Genomic DNA, 23,376 nt, shown 5'->3' on the forward strand with positions numbered 1-23,376 from the left:
GTCTGATCTTCATCGCTACAGCCTTCAGGGAGTCATCATCACTCTTTCAAAGTGTATCAGTAGTGGAGTAAATCAGCGGAGTAGAAGTATAAAGCAGAAATACTCAAGTAAACTTAAAGGTAGGGTAAGTGATATTTTTTTGGTCAAAACAAAAAGTGTTTTGTTAAAAGGTTAAAGCTCTAATAGTCTGATAGTACTCATTGCTATAGAGTAGGGTTCTTCAACAGGGGGTCTGGGACCCCTAGGGGGTATTCAGAGATACTGCAGGGGGCCGACACATCTTTGTGTGATAGGGACAAAGATGTATTTATTTATTTTACATTAAACACTTGAACCCTCACATCCCTATTATGGGGGGAACATTAGAACATTAGCCGGAAAATCGGCTATTTTCGTCAAAGAGGTTTGGTGTACAGGGAAAAAAAGAGCAGCCCAAGTACAGAGACAAAGGTCAAGTTTACAAAGTATTGAGGGTGTAAGTCGTTAGATGTTTGAAAACACACATTTAACATGAATCCAATATGTAGCGGAGGTCCCTGCTTCATCTCTCTCTCAGCTAAGGGGTCCTTGATCTGAAAATGTTGAAGACCCCTGCTAAAGAGTATTTGTTCAGTAAAAGGGGTCCCCCCATCTCTCCAGCTCTTTAATAAACAGAAAATAAATGTTCAGGTATAGGTGACAACATTTCAGACAATCAGATTAGAGCACACATTTATCAGCTTCATTTTTTGTGTTCGAGGTCCAATTGTGTGTGCTCATTTCTTTGTGTCATCACTTCCAATCTCACTTGTTTAATCTGTATCCTGACTGAGTTCTCTATCCTGATTGGATACAATTGGCATCCCGACCTGAAAATGCATTTTCTGTTTAATAAAGAGCTGGAGAAACATGAAGACTCCTGTTACTGAGCAAACACTCTATAGCAATGAGTACTATCAGAATATAGAGCTATATTTAAACGAAGAACCATTTTAACCAAAGAAAACCACTAACCCGGACCTTTAAGTACAGTACTTGAGTAAATGTAGCCTATTTTCTTACTTTCCACCACACAAGTGTTACAAAGAGTAGATCAGAAAACCACTAAACATGTTGTGGTTGTTGCCATCAAAGAGCCTGTACCGACCACCAGGTAAACGCATGTAAACTATGTCCCCCTTCTCCAGCCGTAGAATGATTGAATTGGTTATGTATTCCCATCCGGCATGATTATTGTATCCATAGTTATTAAGGACTAACTGACTGTTTTTGTACATTAAGACAAACACATTCTCGCCTGAAAACTTGTGAGATGCAGTAAATGTGAAGTAGTAGATTCCTGTGACTGGTGCACTGAAGACACCTATGAGAGAAAATGCACGCAAGCGCACGCAAGCGCACGAACGCACGCACGCACGCACGCACACACGCACACGCACACGCACACACCCACACACACACACCCACACAGTGATCAATAAACTATTATCCATAATCTATATTGGATACTGGCATTCCAGTATTGTTATTACAGAAGTAGCCTATTACATAATATCCTGTAATGCTTTATTAGCCTATTATTTCGTCCTGTGATGTTAAACTTTTAAACTTTTTTCTTCTCATTTATACATGAGAGCAATACTTTATTCATGTTTGCGCGAGGGACTCGTTTGCTATAATACACTGGTCTATGTGACTACTGTACAAGCTGTGAGCTTGTACATCTGCTATTTTTTAGAACCACTGTTCTAAACCCCTGTTCTAAATCCAAAGAGTTTTCTGAAAAACTTATGTTGCTATAGCTAAACTCTAAAATGACACAGATGCTTTCCCGGTTCTAATGGGTTAAATGGGGCATGACTAATCACCACCTACCTGTATCTGGATTGTATGCACTGCCGATGTTAGTGTGGACTCTCTTGTAGACCAGATTGGTCTGAAGAGCAAATGGTCCAACTTGTCCATCACCCAAACCAGCAGAGAATGCCACTTGGTCATTGCCTGTCAACACAGGAACAAATTGTATTTTTATCTATGTCTATTGTATGTAACACTGGTTCTGGTAACGTGACTTTACATTTTCTGATGACTTCTGCTTTTTAGAAAAAAACTACATTGCTGACTACATGTTTACAATATACAGTACATGATCAATATAGATTCAAAGGTGATGGGGACAGTTAGGAGGAGGCCCGGCATTGTCTGGGGGTATGGGGGGTGCTTTCACATAGGAAGGGGCCTTTGAAGTGGCCAGACATATGCCTGATTTATGATTTTTCATAATGACAGTGTCCTGCGTCTAATGTAGTGATAAAATATTGAAGTGATCCGATATCGGCTGCTACAGTATAATAGACTCTACTGTAATTATTTCTGTCCTATAATGGGTGTTACGGTGTTTGTGGGATAGATATAGAAACCTAGATACCTCATTGGCCTCTGCAGTTCATTGGATACAGGTCGTATCTCGGGCGCCATTTTGGAGAAGGCAAGCTTCCTGACTACTGGCCAATCACAGCGCGTCTTTTTCCGGAACTTGTCAGAATCTAGTTGTATAAAAATATACCGTTATATTTGTATACAACTAGATTCTGACAAGTCCCGGAAAAGACGAGCTGTGGTTGGCCAGTAGTCAGGAAGCTTGCCTTCCAAAATGGCGCCCGAGATACAGACGCCTCAGAGCCGGAGGAGGCGTCTACCTTTATATGTCTATGGCTTGTGAGTATTTATTGGGAGTATTTATTGATTTGAAAAAGGCTTTTGACACCATAGACCACAGCCTATTATTAAATAAACTTGAGAGATACGGTGTAAGAGGGATAGCTAATTCATGGATAAAAAGTTACCTAGAGGATAGATATCAATATGTTCAAATAAATAATAAAAAATCGGGACTAGAAAAAGTCACCTTCGGCGTCCCGCAAGGCTCGGTTCTAGGTCCGAAATTATTTATACTATATATAAATGAGATATGTAAAGTGTCACCAATATTAAATTATGTTTTGTTTGCTGATGATACAAACCTTTATTGTTCCGGGAAGAATTTGCAGCAGCTTCTGAATACAGTGGAAGGGGAATTAAATAAAATTAAGACATGGTTTGATATTAACAAGCTATCATTGAATTTAACTAAAACAAATTATATAATATTTGGCACCAGGAAAATAAAAAATCAAGCTACAATTAAAATCAGTGGTATGGAAATAGAAAGAGTATATGAAAATAAGTTTTTGGGAGTAATGATAGATGATAAACTATGCTGGAAATCACATATAAATAATGTAAAAATAAAAATGTCCAAAACTATTGCAATATTACATAAAACTAAATATATCCTCTGTCAGAAATCACTGTACTTAATATATTGTTCACTCATAGTTCCATACATCACTTATTGTGTGGAAATATGGGGTAATGCATACAAAACGAATACCAACCCTATTTTTTTATTACAGAAGAGAGCCATAAGGATAATAAATAGATCAGGATATTATGAACCGACTAATAAACTCTTTATTAAGTATAATACCTTAAAATTCTATGATATAGTAGCACAGAAAACAGTTTTATTAGCATTCAAAGCACAAAAGAAACTGCTTCCAAGATGTATTCAGAATCTGTTTCAAATTAAAGAAAATCAGTACGAGTTGAGGGGTATACTTATGTTTGAAATTATTACAGCTAGAACAAATATTAAAAAGAAATGTACATCGGTAATGGCAAGAGAAATATGGAATAGTTGTGAAAATGACCTAAAGAAATGCAGTTCGATACATAAATTCAAGAAAATGTTTAAAGATAATATTGTAGATAAATATAAAAAAGAATTATAAACCATTACATGTTATTTTGTGTAGATGAAAAGACAAATGTTGTCTTTGTCTTTGTTTTGTTTTGTTTTGAGTATTGATTGATGTTTGGTTATTGTTTGTTTTATAATATCATAAGGGTAGGCACTATAAGCTACGGCTTCAGCCTACACCTTTTCGGTCCATGAATTTTTTTTTTTTTTTTCTTCCTTGGAAATGTTAAATGACAAACTCTGTACATGGCTTAATGACCGAAATAAATTCATTCATTCATTCATTCTTGTGGTCTTACCGGCGTAAGCTGCTCTGCGAAGACGGGGGAGGACTTTCGACTCATGGCAAAGTGGTCCACATGACTGATTGACACTTCCTGTCCAGGACAGATACAGTAATGACACGGATTAGGGAGAGACAAGTATGGTTGTGAGAAGGTGCAACCTGAACAGAGAAATCTCAACATGTATGGAATTTGAATATTTAAAGAGGTGGTGCCATGGTTTTGCACTTTTTCTGTCTTTCATGTGTCTATGAGGTTGATAGAACTTCATTAAGCCCCCTGGTGGTGTTTTTATGGTGTTTTATGTCTTCTCTGACTATTTTGAGTTTCTTCCTGGAGGCTGAAACCTTGAGGGTCGAACGTGCCAATAGAAAAACAGCGCTTTAATGACGCAGTAGAAATATACCCTCCCCCTCATTATCATAACACAACAGGTGTGGGCATGAGGAGGAGGAGGGACTAGGACAGGAGGCGGAGGGACTGGTTCAGGTGGGAGGTGCTAAGGTGAGAACCAGGTATACTTAATGAACTGGAGGCGTGTCCACATAAAAACATCATTTTAACACTTTCTGTACACTTTTTTGAAAAGAATCTTCCTCCTAGTATAGGCCTAACCATAATACCTGATGATCATGTTTTAGGGGGAGGAAAAATCACTGAAAATCACGGCAACCCGTCTTTAACTAAGGATACAAAATTCAACCATGAGTGAAAATGTTTGCTAAATGTGAAGGCATACTGTAATACCTGAATTCTGTCTCTTCAATTCCTCCACTTCCACTTCTAGGTTGGACAGATGAGCTGAAACCATCACAGCATTACCATTAAAGGTAGGTTAAGTGATTCTCTTTGGTAAAAATAAGTGTTAAATAGCTTTATATTCTCATAGTACTCATTGCTACAGTATAGAGTGTTTGTATGTAGAGCTATAGCCTTATAACAAAAACCTTTTGTTTAAACCAAAAGAGATCACTTACCCTACCTTAAGTCAATCATACATACTCATGCATTTAGATTTTAAAAGGATGAAAATGAATTTGAGTGGTTGATTTAATTCGACCCCAATAATGATGCATTTTAAAGCTTTCACATGTGAATTATATACAGTAGATCAAGTATAAATTGTGTCATCAAAACATCTGTTCTCTGACTTTTCTGTACATACCTGCATTCTGCCTTTCAGCCTCAGTCAACCTCATTTCCAAGGTTGTCAGTTTAGCAAGGAGGGCTGAAAACAGCACAGCATTAGCAGTCAGGCTATTATAAATACTTTTGGGGCGGTGAAACCGCCCCTATAAGTGAGGTTTGGAAATGTGTACAATTATCCTGCGCTGTGATTGGCCAAACATTTACCCCGCCAACCCTGCACCGTGATTGGCCAATCACAATCTATTCAGGACTGTGATTGGCCAGTGTCACATGACACATGTGCATAGCCCTATATAAGAAACCATAACTTAAAAAAAAACATAAATTTGTTTTTTTTTAAGTTATGGTTTCGTCCATCATAAAGAGTGTTTCAATAAATGTATTTATCTTTTGTACATGATTGGTTGACTCAATTCAGTATAGAGCATCGCAGTTCCCGCCCACTTCCTGGTTTTTCCTGGTGCCGGAAGAAAAAACTCAATGCATTTTTCCATTGACATTTCCAAAAATATTTATATCTATTAATTTAAGCCTCGAATCAAGCCATCATGACATGACATGAATCATGACCATAAAACGTTTTTTTCTGTGATTTTGTATTCATTTTATATTTAATTATATGATATACTATATTTAATAAATACCCTTTGTTTTGCCGTTTTCAAAAAAAAATATCACAGAATCAAACGTTTTATGGTCATGATTCATGTCATGTCATGATGGCTTGATTCGAGGCTTAAATTAATAGATATAAATATTTTTGGAAATGTCAATGGAAAAATGCATTGAGTTTTTTCTTCCGGCACCAGGAAAAACCAGGAAGTGGGCGGGAACTGCGATGCTCTATTGTGATTAGCTAGCAAGACACCGCCCACTTCACACAGGGTGTGATTTTTTATTATTAGTAGTTATTTCCTGTGTTTTTATCAGGTCGCAGGCCTGATCAACAGATAGACGCGCAACTATATATATATATATATATATAGAGAGAGAGAGAGAGAGAGAGAGAGAGAGAGAGAGAGACGTGCAATATATATATGCAATATATATATATATATATATATATATATATATATATATATATATATATAGAGAGAGAGAGAGAGAGACGTGCAATATATATATATATATATATATATATATATATATAGAGAGAGAGAGAGAGAGAGAGAGAGAGAGAGAGAGAGAGAGAGAGACGTGCAATATATATATGCAATATATATATATATATATATATATATATATATATATATATAGAGACGTGCAATATATATATATATATATATAAAACGGACTGAACGGTTATTATATTATATTATATATTACATAAACATTAAGCTTAATAAGAATGACATTCGTTATGTCTCTGAAACAATGTAGTTGACAATACTGTTCAAAGGGTTTAGCTTACTGCAAGCTGATATGACTTTGTCATTTCTTGTTTCTCCTTCTCTTACTCTATCTCTACCCTAGCCCTTCTAACAATAACAAAATTAAGGAGCGTGCTCAAAAAAGGAAAAAGAAAAACAGTGGGACAATGAAGTTAATTCTGATTATGTTTGAGTGGTTTCCATTGTGAATTATATGGATTAAGTATACTCTAAATTACATTATCAAACAGTATTCTCTGAGCTCGCAGCAACATAAGAAAGAAAAACTGGTGCGCTTCCTCTGGATGCCTTTTTAGTTTAGGCAGTGGGTGCTCAGCTATGTATATAAATCAAATGAAAAACCACCTAAGTGGAAAAATGTAAAGAAAAGAGTGACCTCTTTTAATCTGCTCTGAGGAAGGCTACGGCCGAAACGCGTTAGCGTTCTCACAATAAAATGAGAAACTGAGCCACTGTCTTGCAGCTTTTTCCACTCACAGCAACATAGTTAAGAAGACAGCAACGTCTCTTTCCTACCCAGAGCTGACCTATAGGCGGTGGGGAAAAAGCGTCTGCATTATCCTTACCTGCATTTTCATTTGAAGTTCCTTGGTTCTCATGATGGTCGGCGCTCAGCTCAAGGTTACCAGCCTCAGGCCCAGCCTCACACAGACAGAAGAGGAACAGCAGCAAAGCTCCACTGGCCTCCATCCTGAAACAAGTGATCCTGCACACATCATGCAGCTGTCTTATATACTCACCCATCTCCAAAAAGAACAACCCCTTTACCAACTCATCCACCTGTGGGTGTGCGTCGTGCGGGCATGAATGCACATGTGCACGTGTGTGTGTGTGTGTGTGTGTGCGTGTGTGTGTGTGTGTGTGTGTGTGTGTGTGTGTGTGTGTGTGTGTGTGTGTGTGTGTGTGTGTGTGTGTGAAACAATGAGAGCATGAACGCCCAGACTAGATATTTAACTTGATGTTGACAAGATAGAGAGAGGGGATTCTTTTATTTTCTGCAAATGTATTTGTTTCCTTCTCACGCAACAACCTCCACCATCATAGTTGGTTTTCTTCCTCATACCTTCATCTTTTGTTCCCCTCAGTCTGTGACTTATTTATCGGCGCCAGTTTCCTTCTTAGGCCATTTGGCGAACCATGAAAAAGGGACGTTTTGTTTCCACGTCTGGGCACTACTTTTTCAATGCATTTTTGCATCGATTACATCCTTGTGGACTTTAGGCTAAAAGTTCTCCACAAAATATCCTGCTTTTTTGTTTTTGCCATGAGCCATGAATGTACATAAATGTGAATAAAAAAAAGAAATCTTATGCTGATTGTTTTGCTTATAAATGTATAATATTCATTTTGACAACACAAAGTCTCTCTTAAACTGTCATTAATGCCCCCCCCCCTCCCTCCCCCCCCTCATCTTCCTCTTCTTTTTTTCTATGGAAATAACGATACGATGGGAACTATGCACGAAAACGAATTTCACCCACTTGTTGTGCATGTGACGTGCAAGTGTTTTGCAAGTGTTGTGCATGTGATGTGCATGTGATGTGCATGTGATGTGCATGTGCTGTGCACGTGAATGTCGCATATCTATAAACCCCTGCTCATTTTGCTAGGATTGGATGGCTTAGGGTTGAGGACAGAGTACAGCAACTTGCTATGGGCCTGGTCTTCAAGATACACCACAACATTGGGATCCCCCTGTATTTGTCAAAATACTTCAAAAATGTTAATGAAGTCCATGATCATAACACCAGAGGCAGCTCCACTGATCATGTTCAACCCAGATTTGGCTCAACTAAGGGTATGAACTCGTTCTCATGCTATTCATCAAAAATGTGGAATGCCCTACCAAAAGGAGTAAAGGAGTGTAAAACCCTACTCACTTTCAAAACTGCCCTAAAGATACACCTTCAGGAGGCTGCAATTCGAAAATGGCCCCTGTCTAAGTCTTAACCTACCCCTCCCTACCCCCCCCCCTCCTTCATTTTCCTCTTTTGTATATATATATATATTTTTTTTTTCTCTCGTCATACCAGTAACCTGAAAGCTGATTGTATGACATTCTGTATAGTAGTGTGTATATCTGCCTGCCTCTTATATATCATCATGATTTGTGTGCATGGGGTTCTCATCTTAAACAAGCGTAATGCTTAATGAGGGTTTCCAGTTTAGTAGACCTTGTATTGTGAATTTGTACTTCCATGTACTGTTATGTACTGTCATGTACTATTCTCATGTCTTTCTAAATAAACTACATCAATCAATCAATATTGAACCCAGCTAGACAGGGTTTCTACAACAGCATGCATGACTTTATCAACCTACAATGAGAGCATGAACGCCAAAACTAGATATTTAACGCCATGTTCAGGGACGTGCTGGCCACTGGGAAATTATTATTCTTTTTTTTTTTTATAAAACATTTTTTTTGCTCCCGTTGTAGGATTATTAAGGTAATTTCCGGGTCGCGCGGCCCAATTATTAGTTACATTACTGTTGGGCTGGGACGTTTATCAGCAGTGGCGCAATTTACATAGGGTTGCTGGGTTAAAACGCAGCAACCCCCCCCCCCACAAAACGGTGGGCCGGTTCGGAAAATCCCAGAGCTGAATTTTGGTCCCAGCACGCCCCTGGCCATGTTCACTGGAACAAGAAAGAGAGAGCGGGGAATTTATTTTCTTTTATTTAGGCAAATGTATTTGTTTCCTTGTCATGCAACCTCCAACATCATTGTTTGGTTTTCTTCCTCATATTACCTTCACTATTTGTTCCCCTCAAACTCACACTTAATTATCGGTGCCAATTTCCTTCTACTTTCCACCAGTTGTATAACACCAGTTTGTATTTTGTATTTTATTTTATGGAGGTACAGGACAACAGCTGTAGAAAAACAGCTTGAGTAGTATTAGATCATAAATAAGTATATAAACATACATATTCCACATCCCCCCGGTAGTCTAAATTATGTCCATTTCCAGCAGTGGTTGTTGCGAATGCGGAAGGAGGCGCGGCTTCGCCGCGTCTCCGACCAAGTGGAGCTTACTATGTTACCCTGCTCAGGTTAACATAGTAACACACACACACACACAATGTCAATGTTCTCTCCCCATCACGGTGAAATAACACGGATTACAAGTCCGTAAATACACAATATTTTCGAGTTGCGTTCGCTTCCAGCGTTCGCGCGTCTTACTTGTTAATAAAGCAGATATATATTTTGCTGCTGCACCTGATTACACCTGATTGCACCTGATTACCTATTAAATAAGTGTGTGTGTGTGTGTGTGTGTGTGTGTGTGTGTGTGTGTGTGTGTGTGTGTGTGTGTGTGTGTGTGTGTGTGTGTGTGTGTGTGTGTGTGTGTGTGTGTGTGTGTGTGTGTGTGTGGAGTTAAATAAAATGCCAATGGAACACTGGAACAAGGAAACTTGAGAGACAAAAAAGACAATAGACATGATGAGTGATTAATGAAGGGCATGCCAGGATTTTTTTATGAATGCAGTGTCACAATAGTTTAATGTGAAGGCATCTAACTTTGATCAGACGTGAGCTAACTTTTAGGTTGGAGAAGGACCCAGGCTGTGGATGGAGGGTTTACATGGATTATGATTGTGGAGTGTTATTATAGTTGTTGTTGTCATTAGTGGACACTTTGAAACACTGTCTCTCAACTAACGACAACCAGCTTTACTTGTCCAGTTCCTTTGCCTTGGTAGCAAATAGCTCCTGAACAGATGACATGCCTTCTGTTTTTTCTATTTTCCTGCCCCAGTTTTTCACTGTGCCTGCGGTTGATTTTAATTGTTTCATTGTCTGACCACACCCCATGCAGTCCATGAATCCGTTTTTGAATGAATCCAGGGAAACTGGCACCAATAAATAGGTTACACCCGCGTGGAAGGATAATTGAAGGAGTATTGAAGGTATGAGGAAGAAAACTGATACATATACAACACTGGTGGAGGTTTGACAAAAGGAAATTGTAAACCCCCCCAAAAAAAACATTCTCCCAACCTCCGTCCTGAATATCTAGTCTCGGGGCGTTCATGCTCTCATTGTAGGTTGATAACATCACGTTGTTGTAGAAACCCTGTCTTGCTGGGTTGGATAGACATACAACACTCACGTGCACAACACATGCACAACACAACAAATGCACATCACATGCACAACACGTGCACTCATAAGCAGCACAATACTGAGGGATACACTGGTCAGTGTTCTTAGTTTAAATCTTGACACAGCAATCAGTGATGGACTCACCATACAGTCAATGATAGAGATGTAGCCTACAGCTAGGACTGATAAGCTAGAATAATAGGAAAATAATTGATCAATTATGAAAATAATAAGAAAATAATGAATTGATTGCGAACGCAGCGGAAGGAGGCGCGCCGAAGGCAAGTGGAGCTTACTATGAAACCGTGCTCGGGTTGTGTCTCTGTATCTCTGTGTGCAGCTCCTCTGAGATAAGTAAATGTCCAATTTAGACGTACCATACATCAAATGAAAGGTCTTTGAAAACTGAACACACCTGTCAAGGTTGCGTTTAAGCCCGCCCCTTCCCCCGGAAGCCACGCCCCGGAGAAGGCTCCTAAAAACTCCCCATTGAAACCCCATGTTAAATGAAAAGTGCCCGAATCGAAACTTTTTCTACCCCCCCTAAGTGGGGGTCTACGAACAAATACTTCGGGCTCGGATTTTGCCTCCGCCCCCCGGAAGTGGGTGAAACAGGCACTTCAAACACTTTGTTGAATTGTTCAAAAACATTCAAAGTTTTTTTTTTGTGAATTTGTATTTTTCTAAGATGCTCCTTGTAACGTAGATTTCTTTTGTATTTTAAAAAAAAAAATTTATTGGTTACTTTTTTTTAAATATTTGTTTTCAGTATTATAAATTTGTTTGTGCGTTCGCTTACCGCGTTCGCGCGTCTTACTTGTTTGTTAGAAAATGTTCTACCATCGGAAGTGTGTGTGTGTGTGTGTGTGTGTGTGTGTGTGTGTGTGTGTGTGTGTGTGTGTGTATGTGTGTGTGTGTATGTGCTGTGTGTGCATACTGGTAAGGAATTAGCCCTTGAAAGCGATGAGCAATCATAAATCATTGTCAAGTTGGCACCTTTTCAAATGATACATACCAGTTGGTTGAAAGTGGCTGTTTCTGTGCTTTCATGTTACAACACACAGGTGAGCTGGAGGTGTTCCACAGTGCCCTTCTGAAATACATCCCTAAACGCCAGTCGTTCTCATACATGGGGATGAAAGAGAGAGTCCATCTTGCCATTCTTGAGCACAACGAGAATGTAGTCAAGAGGAGACAAGCCACTACTCTTGCAGGTGTTTCTGGAGCAGATAAATGAAGTTTATTTGTTACACTTGCAGTATACATACTTTCAATGGTGAGTCCTTGTTGAAACTATTTTTTCATCCATCATTAGGTGCACCACGTCACAAGAAGGTGAACTGCAGGCGCTCAGGCATGTGGGTGGAGAAAAAGATTTATGAGCCTCGCACGACCGACTTTAGAGACAGACTAATTCAGCTGGTTTTTGAGCGGCGCCTGGATCCAAGTGTGAAGTACAAGGCGCCGACATCCTCACTCGGTCTGCCTCAACCATTGGACCTTCCACCCAACATTGCCCGGACACCTGCCCCTCCCCTGCAAGAATTACTCGACAGAAAACAGAGTCGGTTTGAATAGGTAACTCCTGCATGTTGTGAAGCTAATGTCTTCTCCTTCCCAAAAATGTTGCCAGTCAGTGACACCTCTCCTGTCATATTCACCAGGGACCGCAAATGGCCACACACTTTACATCATCAGGCTGAGTGCTGAGCCCTGCTGCTATATCTGGCTACGTGGGACGTCACACAGGCATTATCACTTCTTCCTCTATTATGATTATATTTTATAACTGCAACATCTGTAAACTTGTGAGGTGACAATAACTGTCCTTGACAGTAGGCCCCTCACGCTCGTGAAAGTTGAGCAGAAATGTATATATGGGCTACAAAGTGGGTATGATGACAGTTGCCAGAACATTGTCTGAGTGCATTTATGCTTATTCTACAGCCAGTGCACAGTATCCTTTTAGGCAAGGCCATGCAAGAGCTGGCTCCTTTCTAACACGATAACATTATCTCCTTTTCAGGCTGCCTCTAACCCTTTTGTTTTGGTTTTATGGGTCCAGCCTGGTATGTAATCTCTGTTTTAGGGAAATTCAGGTCACACCAACTTTGGACACATAACATGAACTTGAGTCTAACCTCTTTTCTCACCAATGTCGACCATGATGCCTGACACCTGTTGAGATACTGTAACCTTTCCATAGCAAATAAAACATTTCATTTATTATCATGGCTCTGTGTCCGGCTGGCCTTTCTGAAAGTTATGTGTACTTCACATGGGTGATAAGGACAAACAGCTCTATCATCATTACTATTATGTACTTGTCAATCAAGGTGTGACAACAATTGGAATATTGAATCAAGCAGCAATGGAAACTGTTTACCTTATCATTGCTTGTTCACATTTTGAGTGAATGGAGAATTTTGCATACTACTGTGTCATTGGAATGCACCGGCTTTAGAGAAAATCCTTGTATGTGCCAATATGGAAGCCTCACACAGACAGAAGAGGAACAGCAGCAAAGCTCCACTGGCCTCCATCCTGAAACAAGTGATCCTGCACACATCATGCAGCTGTCTTATATACTCACCCATCTCCAAAAAGAACAACCCCTTTACCAACTCATCCACCTGTGGGTGTGCGTCGTGCGGGCATGAATGCACATGTGCGTGTGTGTGTGTGTGTGTGTGTGTGTGTGTGTGTGTGTGTGTGTGTGTGTGTGCGTGTGTGTGTGTGTGTGTGTGTGTGTGTGTGTGTGTGTGTGTGTGTGTGTGTGTGTGTGAAACAATGAGAGCATGAACGCCCAGACTAGATATTTAACTTGATGTTGACAAGAGAGGGGATTCTTTTATTTTCTGCAAATGTATTTGTTTCCTTCTCACGCAACAACCTCCACCATCATAGTTGGTTTTCTTCCTCATACCTTCATCTTTTGTTCCCCTCAGACTGTGACTTATTTATCGGCGCCAGTTTCCTTCTTAGGCCATTTGGCGAACCATGAAAAAGGGACGTTTCGTTTCCACGTCTGGGCACTACTTTTTCAATGCATTTTTGCATCGATTACATCCTTGTGGACTTTAGGCTAAAAGTTCTCCACAAAATATCCTGCTTTTTTGTTTTTGCCATGAGCCATGAATGTACATAAATGTGAATAAAAAAAAGAAATCTTATGCTGATTGTTTTGCTTATAAATGTATAATATTCATTTTGACAACACAAAGTCTCTCTTAAACTGTCATTAATGCCCCCCCCCTCCCTCCCCCCCCTCATCTTCCTCTTCTTTTTTTCTATGGAAATAACGATACGATGGGAACTATGCACGAAAACGAATTTCACCCACTTGTTGTGCATGTGACGTGCAAGTGTTTTGCAAGTGTTGTGCATGTGATGTGCATGTGATGTGCATGTGATGTGCATGTGCTGTGCACGTGAATGTCGCATATCTATTGAACCCAGCTAGACAGGGTTTCTACAACAGCATGCATGACTTTATCAACCTACAATGAGAGCATGAACGCCAAAACTAGATATTTAACGCCATGTTCAGGGACGTGCTGGCCACTGGGAAATTATTATTATTATTTTTTTTTATAAAACATTTTTTTTGCTCCCGTTGTAGGATTATTAAGGTAATTTCCGGGTCGCGCGGCCCAATTATTAGTTACATTACTGTTGGGCTGGGACGTTTATCAGCAGTGGCGCAATTTACATAGGGTTGCTGGGTTAAAACGCAGCAACCCCCCCCCCCACAAAACGGTGGGCCGGTTCGGAAAATCCCAGAGCTGAATTTTGGTCCCAGCACGCCCCTGGCCATGTTCACTGGAACAAGAAAGAGAGAGCGGGGAATTTATTTTCTTTTATTTAGGCAAATGTATTTGTTTCCTTGTCATGCAACCTCCAACATCATTGTTTGGTTTTCTTCCTCATATTACCTTCACTATTTGTTCCCCTCAAACTCACACTTAATTATCGGTGCCAATTTCCTTCTACTTTCCACCAGTTGTATAACACCAGTTTTCATTTTGTATTTTATTTTATGGAGGTACAGGACAACAGCTGTAGAAAAACAGCTTGAGTAGTATTAGATCATAAATAAGTATATAAACATACATATTCCACATCCCCCAGTAGTCTAAATTATGTCCATTTCCAGCAGTGGTTGTTAATAAAGCAGATATATATTTTGCTGCTGCACCTGATTACACCTGATTGCACCTGATTACCTATTAAATAAGTGTGTGTGTGTGTGTGTGTGTGTGTGTGTGTGTGTGTGTGTGTGTGTGTGTGTGTGTGTGTGTGTGTGTGTGTGTGTGTGTGTGTGTGTGTCTGTGTGTCTGTCTGTGTGTGTGTGTGTGTGTGTAGATTTTAAAGTTAAAGAGTTAAATAAAATGCCAATGGAACACTGGAACAAGGAAACTTGAGAGACAAAAAAGACAATAGACATGATGAGTGATTAATGAAGGTCATGCCAGGATTTTTTTATGAATGCAGTGTCACAATAGTTTAATGTGAAGGCATCTAACTTTGATCAGACGTGAGCTAACTTTTAGGTTGGAGAAGGACCCAGGCTGTGGATGGAGGGTTTACATGGATTATGATTGTGGAGTGTTATTATAGTTGTTGTTGTCATTAGTGGACACTTTGAAACACTGTCTCTCAACTAACGACAACCAGCTTTACTTGTCCAGTTCCTTTGCCTTGGTAGCAAATAGCTCCTGAACAGATGACATGCCTTCTGTTTTTTCTATTTTCCTGCCCCAGTTTTTCACTGTGCCTGCGGTTGATTTTAATTGTTTCATTGTCTGACCACACCCCATGCAGTCCATTAATCCGTTTTTGAATGAATCCAGGGAAACTGGCACCAATAAATAGGTTACACCCGCGTGGAAGGATAATTGAAGGAGTATTGAAGGTATGAGGAAGAAAACTGATACATATACAACACTGGTGGAGGTTTGACAAAAGGAAATTGTAAACCCCCCCAAAAAAAACATTCTCCCAACCTCCGTCCTGAATATCTAGTCTCGGGGCGTTCATGCTCTCATTGTAGGTTGATAACATCACGTTGTTGTAGAAACCCTGTCTTGCTGGGTTGGATAGACATACAACACTCACGTGCACAACACATGCACAACACAACACATGCACATCACATGCACAACACGTGCACTCATAAGCAGCACAATACTGAGGGATACACTGGTCAGTGTTCTTAGTTTAAATCTTGACACAGCAATCAGTGATGGACTCACCATACAGTCAATGATAGAGATGTAGCCTACAGCTAGGACTGATAAGCTAGAATAATAGGAAAATAATTGATCAATTATGAAAATAATAAGAAAATAATGAATTGATTGCGAACGCAGCGGAAGGAGGCGCGCCGAAGGCAAGTGGAGCTTACTATGAAACCGTGCTCGGGTTGTGTCTCTGTATCTCTGTGTGCACTGCCTGTGTGCAGCTCCTCTGAGATAAGTAAATGTCCAATTTTAGACGTACCATACATCAAATGAAAACTGAACACACCTGTCAAGGTTGCGTTTAAGCCCGCCCCTTCCCCCGGAAGCCACGCCCCGGAGAAGGCTCCTAAAAACTCCCCATTGAAACCCCATGTTAAATGAAAAGTGCCCGAATCGCTCCGAAACTTTTTCTACCCCCCCTAAGTGGGGGTCTACGAACAAATACTTCGGGCTCGGATTTTGCCTCCGCCCCCCGGAAGTGGGTGAAACAGGCACTTCAAACACTTTGTTGAATTGTTCCAAAACATTCAAAGTTTTTTTTTTGTGAATTTGTATTTTTCTAAGATGCTCCTTGTAACGCAGATTTCTTTTGTATTTTTTTTAATTTTTTTTATTGGTTACTTTTTTTTAAATATTTGTTTTCAGTATTATACATTTTTTTGTGCGTTCGCTTACCGCGTTCGCGCGTCTTACTTGTTTGTTAGAAAATGTTCTACCATCGGAAGTGTGTGTGTGTGTGTGTGTGTGTGTGTGTGTGTGTGTGTGTGTGTGTGTGTATGTGCTGTGTGTGCATACTGGTAAGGAATTAGCCCTTGAAAGCGATGAGCAATCATAAATCATTGTCAAGTTGGCACCTTTTCAAATGATACATACCAGTTGGTTGAAAGTGGCTGTTTCTGTGCTTTCATGTTACAACACACAGGTGAGCTGGAGGTGTTCCACAGTGCCCTTCTGAAATACATCCCTAAACGCCAGTCGTTCTCATACATGGGGATGAAAGAGAGAGTCCATCTTGCCATTCTTGAGCACAACGAGAATGTAGTCAAGAGGAGACAAGCCACTACTCTTGCAGGTGTTTCTGGAGCAGATAAATTAAGTTTATTTGTTACACTTGCAGTATACATACTTTCAATGGTGAGTCCTTGTTGAAACTATTTTTTCATCCATCATTAGGTGCACCACGTCACAAGAAGGTAAACTGCAGGCGCTCAGGCATGTGGGTGGAGAAAAAGATTTATGAGCCTCGCACGACCGACTTTAGAGACAGACTAATTCAGCTGGTTTTTGAGCGGCGCCTGGATCCAAGTGTGAAGTACAAGGCGCCGACATCCTCACTCGGTCTGCCTCAACCATTGGACCTTCCACCCAACATTGCCCGAACACCTGCCCCTCCCCTGCAAGAATTACTCGACAGAAAACAGAGTCGGTTTGAATAGGTAACTCCTGCATGTTGTGAAGCTAATGTCTTCTCCTTCCCAAAAATGTTGCCAGTCAGTGACACCTCTCCTGTCATATTCACCAGGGACCGCAAATGGCCACACACTTTACATCATCAGGCTGAGTGCTGAGCCCTGCTGCTATATCTGGCTACGTGGGACGTCACACAGGCATTATCACTTCTTCCTCTATTATGATTATATTTTATAACTGCAACATCTGTAAACTTGTGAGGTGACAATAACTGTCCTTGACAGTAGGCCCCTCACGCTCGTGAAAGTTGAGCAGAAATGTATATATGGGCTACAAAGTGGGTATGATAACAGTTGCCAGAACATTGTCTGAGTGCATTTATGCTTATTCTACAGCCAGTGCACAGTATCCTTTTAGGCAAGGCCATGCAAGAGCTGGCTCCTTTCTAACACGATAACATTATCTCCTTTTCAGGCTGCCTCTAACCCTTTTGTTTTGGTTTTATGGGTCCAGCCTGGTATGTAATCTCTGTTTTAGGGAAATTCAGGTCACACCAACTTTGGACACATAACATGAACTTGAGTCTAACCTCTTTTCTCACCAATGTCGACCATGATGCCTGACACCTGTTGAGATACTGTAACCTTTCCATAGCAAATAAAACATTTCATTTATTATCATGGCTCTGTGTCCGGCTGGCCTTTCTGAAAGTCATGTGTACTTCACATGGGTGATAAGGACAAACAGCTCTATCATCATTACTATTATGTACTTGTCAATCAAGGTGTGACAACAATTGGAATATTGAATCAAGCAGCAATGGAAACTGTTTACCTTATCATTGCTTGTTCACATTTTGAGTGAATGGAGAATTTTGCATACTACTGTGTCATTGGAATGCACCGGCTTTAGAGAAAATCCTTGTATGTGCCAATATGGAAGTAAAAAGCTACTACCAGTGTCCCTTCCATTGTGCTCATATACAAGCTATGTCATGTTGCAAGATGCAAACCAGTGTTATTTATCAGCCCACAAGGTTGTGATAAGTTTTGATAATATTGAACTCAGGCTAGCAGACTGGCATACTTTGTTATCTGGTTTTTACTCTCCATATCATTTTGGATATGCGAACACTAATACCAAGTTGATAACAGTATATAGGCTTCCCCTGCTACATATCATTTGCACTGTTATATCTGACTAAAACATGGACAGTATACTCATGAAGTTGTTTATGTAACATACATGATAAAAGGAATTGTGTGGCAACAGAGCAGGTATGTCTAATGATGTTTCAAAAGTACATTATAGTCCCACAGTTGTAATTGGTATCAAATATGTCAAACTGAAAAAGTAGAATCTACTGGTCAGGTAATGAAATGTACATTTCTCATGAATGCTTATCATAGGCATACCTTCAATGAATATTGCAACCAAATGTGAAGAATCTCAAAGTTTTATTCACCAAACAAATAAGAAAACAACATGGCAGGTGCATTTCAGCTGTTCATAGCTCTTCAAAAGCTTGGTCTTGGACTTGCTGGCCGTTGGTGATGGAAATGAGCGTCTTGTGGCTTTTATGACGCAGGCCGGTAAGATGATGCGAACTCCATGACCAAGTTTCTCTCCTTGCAACACCCACTCAAGGAAGTGTCTATAGGCTACCAAACGATATTGACTGAAAGACATAATTGACAAAAGGCATGATTAGATCGGTACCGTTACATGGACCAGAATATTACACTACTATTCAGAATGACAGCTAAAATAATACACACACCTCATTCCAATCCGTCTGATAGATAGGATCATTCTCTTCTAATTCATTCCTATTTTGTACACAAATAATGCTTGTATCTAGCTTCCATGTAGGTAGGCGTAAAACAGTTGAGTTGAATGAATATTGTATATGCTCCCATTTGACTCTTCAATGCTTACAGTAAATACACACCTACAGTAGCCTAATATTGACATGTAAAATGAACACTATTACACACTGGGTAGAATATTATCCATCTGGAACATTATAACGACCCAGGAGTCTACAATTACAAGGGATCATAGATATATCAAGTCTAAGGAATGCAAGCACACAAACAACTAAAAGTCAACTAGCTCTACTTCACATGACCAGCGTCATGACAGAGCTTCAACCTGGTTTGGGCACTTTCTCCATTTACAGCCCGTACATCTACATAAAGGTTCAGATTTCAAATATCAAAAACGGACCCATGGCCACGGATGTTACAATTTGAATCGGGTGGGTGTAGGTGCCCGTATCTTCCGTATTGTTCAATAAAAAGCCTTTCAATCCGATTGACGGCCATTTTTGCATAGAGTTATAATGTATCAGAGTGCAATACACCTTCCAACCGGTAAGGTCGCCTAGTTGAAAGCATAAGGAGAAGTCGGAGAAAATGGCCACCGTTCGGATTACAATGTTTTTTATTGAACAATAAGGAAGATACGGGTACTTAGACCCACCCTATTCAAATTGTAACATCCGTGGCCACGGAGTAAGAATTTTAGATTTGAAATATTATGTAGATGAATGGCCTGTAAATGGAGAAAGTGACAAAACCAGGTTGAAGTTCCGCCATGACATTTCAGGGCCTACAGTCAAAGTAAACAATAACAAACTTTCCACGGCTCCACAAATCCAATAACAAATACATTGATTGATGCCAGCACTCACGTTGTGTCCCTCGTGTGGGATAGGACAGGCTATTTATTATTTTATTCGAAAAGAGGCAACAACGCAATCAGATCAGGACGCGTGTTGCTGTTGGCTCCATGTACCGTCATCAGCTAGTTTCGTCTACCCGAGGTATACAACGTGAGATTATAGTGATAGTGGCAACTTCACAGCAATGTTTACTCACTCGTGAGCCAGCCGTCCACCTGCCCCCCTTGGTTCTGGTTGATTCTCCCAGTTCTTTTTGGGAATCCTGAAGTAAGTTTCCAGGTTATGGCGGTCCAAGTGAGCTCCAAAACTGTTGTGCGCAGTTACACAGATCGGTGTCCGGGGCCCTGCTGGTCCACCGGCATCTCGCTCATCCAGCAGCTCATCCAGCAGGAATTGGGTACGGAAGAATTCATGGCAACACAGTGACTCGTCTTCTGTCTCCATGGGCATACAATTGGTGCAAAGGCACCAAGAAGCGTCGCCAACGCGTATCGCTGGCGGCGGTCTGTCTGCATCAGCAGCCGCTGCTTCCTCTTCGTCCATGCTCTGGAGCTGTTCTTCGGTGTAGTCGGGTTCAAATAAGTAACCCCGATGTATTTCTGAATCAGAGATTATGTCAAAGTAGTCTTCCTCATCCGTGGAATGATCAGACTCTGGGGTCGCCATGCTTTTACAGCTCTAATCTCTGTTCCCAGATGTTTGCGCCAGCTCTCGCATATACAAACGGGAGGGGCGACGAAACTCTGCCTCTGAGGTAGCTAATGGGAGTGGCCGAGTGGGGAAAGAAGGTTGAACAATGTTACGGTGACACCTAGGGGCCGGTCCTTTGAGCTATGGGGGTTGGTTTGGATTTGAACTACACCTGTAGTCACCTGCAGTCATGTAGTGCGGACATAAGGTGAGAAGCTGCGGAAAACGTAATTTGACGCACTGTGCAGCGTTTTTCTCAAAATCGGCGAAGTGTCCCTTTAATGCATGGGAACCTTCAGAAGTAGTTTGAGATGTTATGGCTGTTGCAGCTTTCAACAAGCACTGTGCCAACACTCACTCCTACACACTGAGAGATGTTTACTTGCTTCATGTTTCACTGATCCTGAACAAAACATGACACAACCACAGAATGTGCTTCATTATGCTATGGTCATCCAATGCTCTCCTACTGGTGGTATCTGTGGAAGACAAGCCCCCAGAGTTGCTGAGAAACATTGAAGCTGCCACCCCAGTGGCCAAAGCTGGAACTGCAGGCGGGGAGAAATACATGCACGCGCAAAACATACTGAGAGATATTTATATTTATACATATAAATATGTAAACATATTATACATACATACATATGCATTTACATATAAATATGCATCTCGAGTGTATTTAATAAATATCTCGCGTTCAATCCTTGACACACGGGCTGCCGTAGAACGCAAAAAGGACACTAGTGCGCATGCTCATAACTCTATGGGGGGTCAAAATCTAACCAATAATTCTACTTCCGGCAGGTTTCCGGGTGCTTCAAAACGCCACTGAGCACATTCATTGAAATGATAGCTGGGGGCGGGGCAATCCGCCCTCTAGTTATATTATACCTCTATGGTGGAAGATGGCTTTAAATGTTTGGTGAAGCCATGTGTCAAGGACCCAAATGACCCACAATGCAAAGCAAGTTAGTTGCCCTTAGCAAAGCCTGAACAAATAAGCAATCCATGCTGTATGATAATTTACCATATATGAGGTCCAATTCTGTCTATCCAATAGCTCAGTCAATACACTGTCTACCTGCCAGTCTGAAGGTCTCTGGTTCAAACCAGGTCTCTGGTCAATAGCAATAGGTTGATGATATGTATGATCCGTCCGTCCGTCTGTCTGTCAGCAGCTAATCTCCGGCACCGTTGGCCCGGTCACTGCGAAACTGTGCACACACACTCAGTATCTCTATAGTCATGTGATCAACATTACTTATGCCTATCGCTCCTTTTCATGGAGCATAGGCCGTTGACTACAGTCCGCCAGAGTCCTCTATCCTGGGCCTTCTTTTCCAGCTCTTTCCATGTCAGTCCACACTGCTTGATGTCAGTCTCAAGGTCCCTGCGCCAGGTGTTCTTTGGCCTTCCCCTCTTTCTTTTGCCTTGCGGGTTCCATCTAAGGGCTTGTCTCATGATGCTGGTAATGGGCTTCCGGAGTGTGTGGCCAATCCATCCCCACCTTCTTCTCTTAATCTCCTCTTCCACTGGTGGTAGACCCGCTCTCTGCCAGAGATCGATATTGCTGATGGTGTCTGGCCAGCGAATGCTCAGGATCCTCCTCAGGCAGCTGTTTATGAATGTTTGTACCTTCATAGTTGTGGTCTTTGTTGTCCTCCACGTCTCTGATCCGTAAAGTAGTACTGGCTTGACGTTTGAGCTGAAGAGTCTGAGCTTTGTCCGCTGGCTGATTTCTTTAAGGTAACTCCAGACCAAACAGACTCGTCCAGACTATTGCAGACTACTCCAGACTGCAACAGACTGCAACAGACTGGTATTCGGTTGGCAAAAGTTGGCATTTAAGTCTGTCAGCCGACTGGCCATTCATGTGCTAATTTCACTTTTAGCCTGCCAGCGTTGCCAGCTCTGCTTATTATAAGCGACTTTGGGCTTGTTTCCCTGCAAAGCCACTTAGGGATGTTCCCAGCGTTTTTTCTTCACTGATGTGCAGTGGTGTAAAGTAACTAGTACATTTACTTAAGTACTGTACTTAAGTACAATTTTGAGGTACTTTTACTTTACTGGGGTATTTCCAATTGTCTATACTTGTACTCCACAACAATTATTTGAAATGTTTAGTTACTAGTAACTTTGCAGATATAAATCATTATGAAACATACATTAACCACTTTAGCCCTATTTTATACCTATAAGCTATTTGAAAATAGCAGATCTACAAGCTCACAACGTGTTGCGATGCACGCGTTCTGAGCTTGTAGATCTGCTATTTTCAAACATTTTAGTACTTTTACTTTTGGTACTTTAAGTACATTTTTATACCAATACTTTAATACTTTTACTCAAGTAAATGTTGAATTCCGGACTTTTACTTGTAACAGACTCAGAGTACATCTATTGCATTCAAGCCTGGAATTTCGTCATTTTAGGGGCAAGGCCACTTGGCCTTTGGTGTTGTAATTTTTTGGAGGGCACAAAGGCCAAATGCCAGGGCAGGAAGGCCATCAAAAAAAATGATAAAGATTTTTTCTTTAAAATGATTTTTAAGTCCACGGAAATAATGCATTTAACTTGAAGGTTAAGGATGATTGTATTTTAATATATTATAAGAATAGTATAACTATC

At 40.7% G+C, this 23,376-nt stretch overlaps 2 protein-coding genes across 2 annotated transcripts in view; both read right to left on the reverse strand.

Moving 5' to 3' along the window:
* The window catches only part of LOC308077936 (uncharacterized protein), a 196,499-nt gene that overhangs the window by 79,549 nt on the left and 93,574 nt on the right, over positions 1–23,376 (reverse strand). The gene's annotated exons all lie outside the window — the stretch shown is intronic.
* Positions 652–20,724, reverse strand: LOC308078249 (uncharacterized protein; the record flags this gene model as incomplete). The annotated part of the gene is made up of 8 exons (XM_080419369.1): positions 652–1,342; positions 1,855–1,980; positions 3,003–3,035; positions 4,081–4,158; positions 4,813–4,866; positions 5,231–5,293; positions 7,172–7,296; positions 20,255–20,724. 8 exons carry the CDS (start codon positions 20,722–20,724, stop codon positions 1,059–1,061), a joined length of 1,233 nt encoding a protein of 410 aa, XP_080275495.1. The 3' UTR covers positions 652–1,058.

This window comes from Gymnoscopelus braueri (genome assembly GCF_963280865.1).
Source record: "Gymnoscopelus braueri genome assembly, chromosome: 22".
NCBI classification, from domain to species: domain Eukaryota; kingdom Metazoa; phylum Chordata; class Actinopteri; order Myctophiformes; family Myctophidae; genus Gymnoscopelus; species Gymnoscopelus braueri.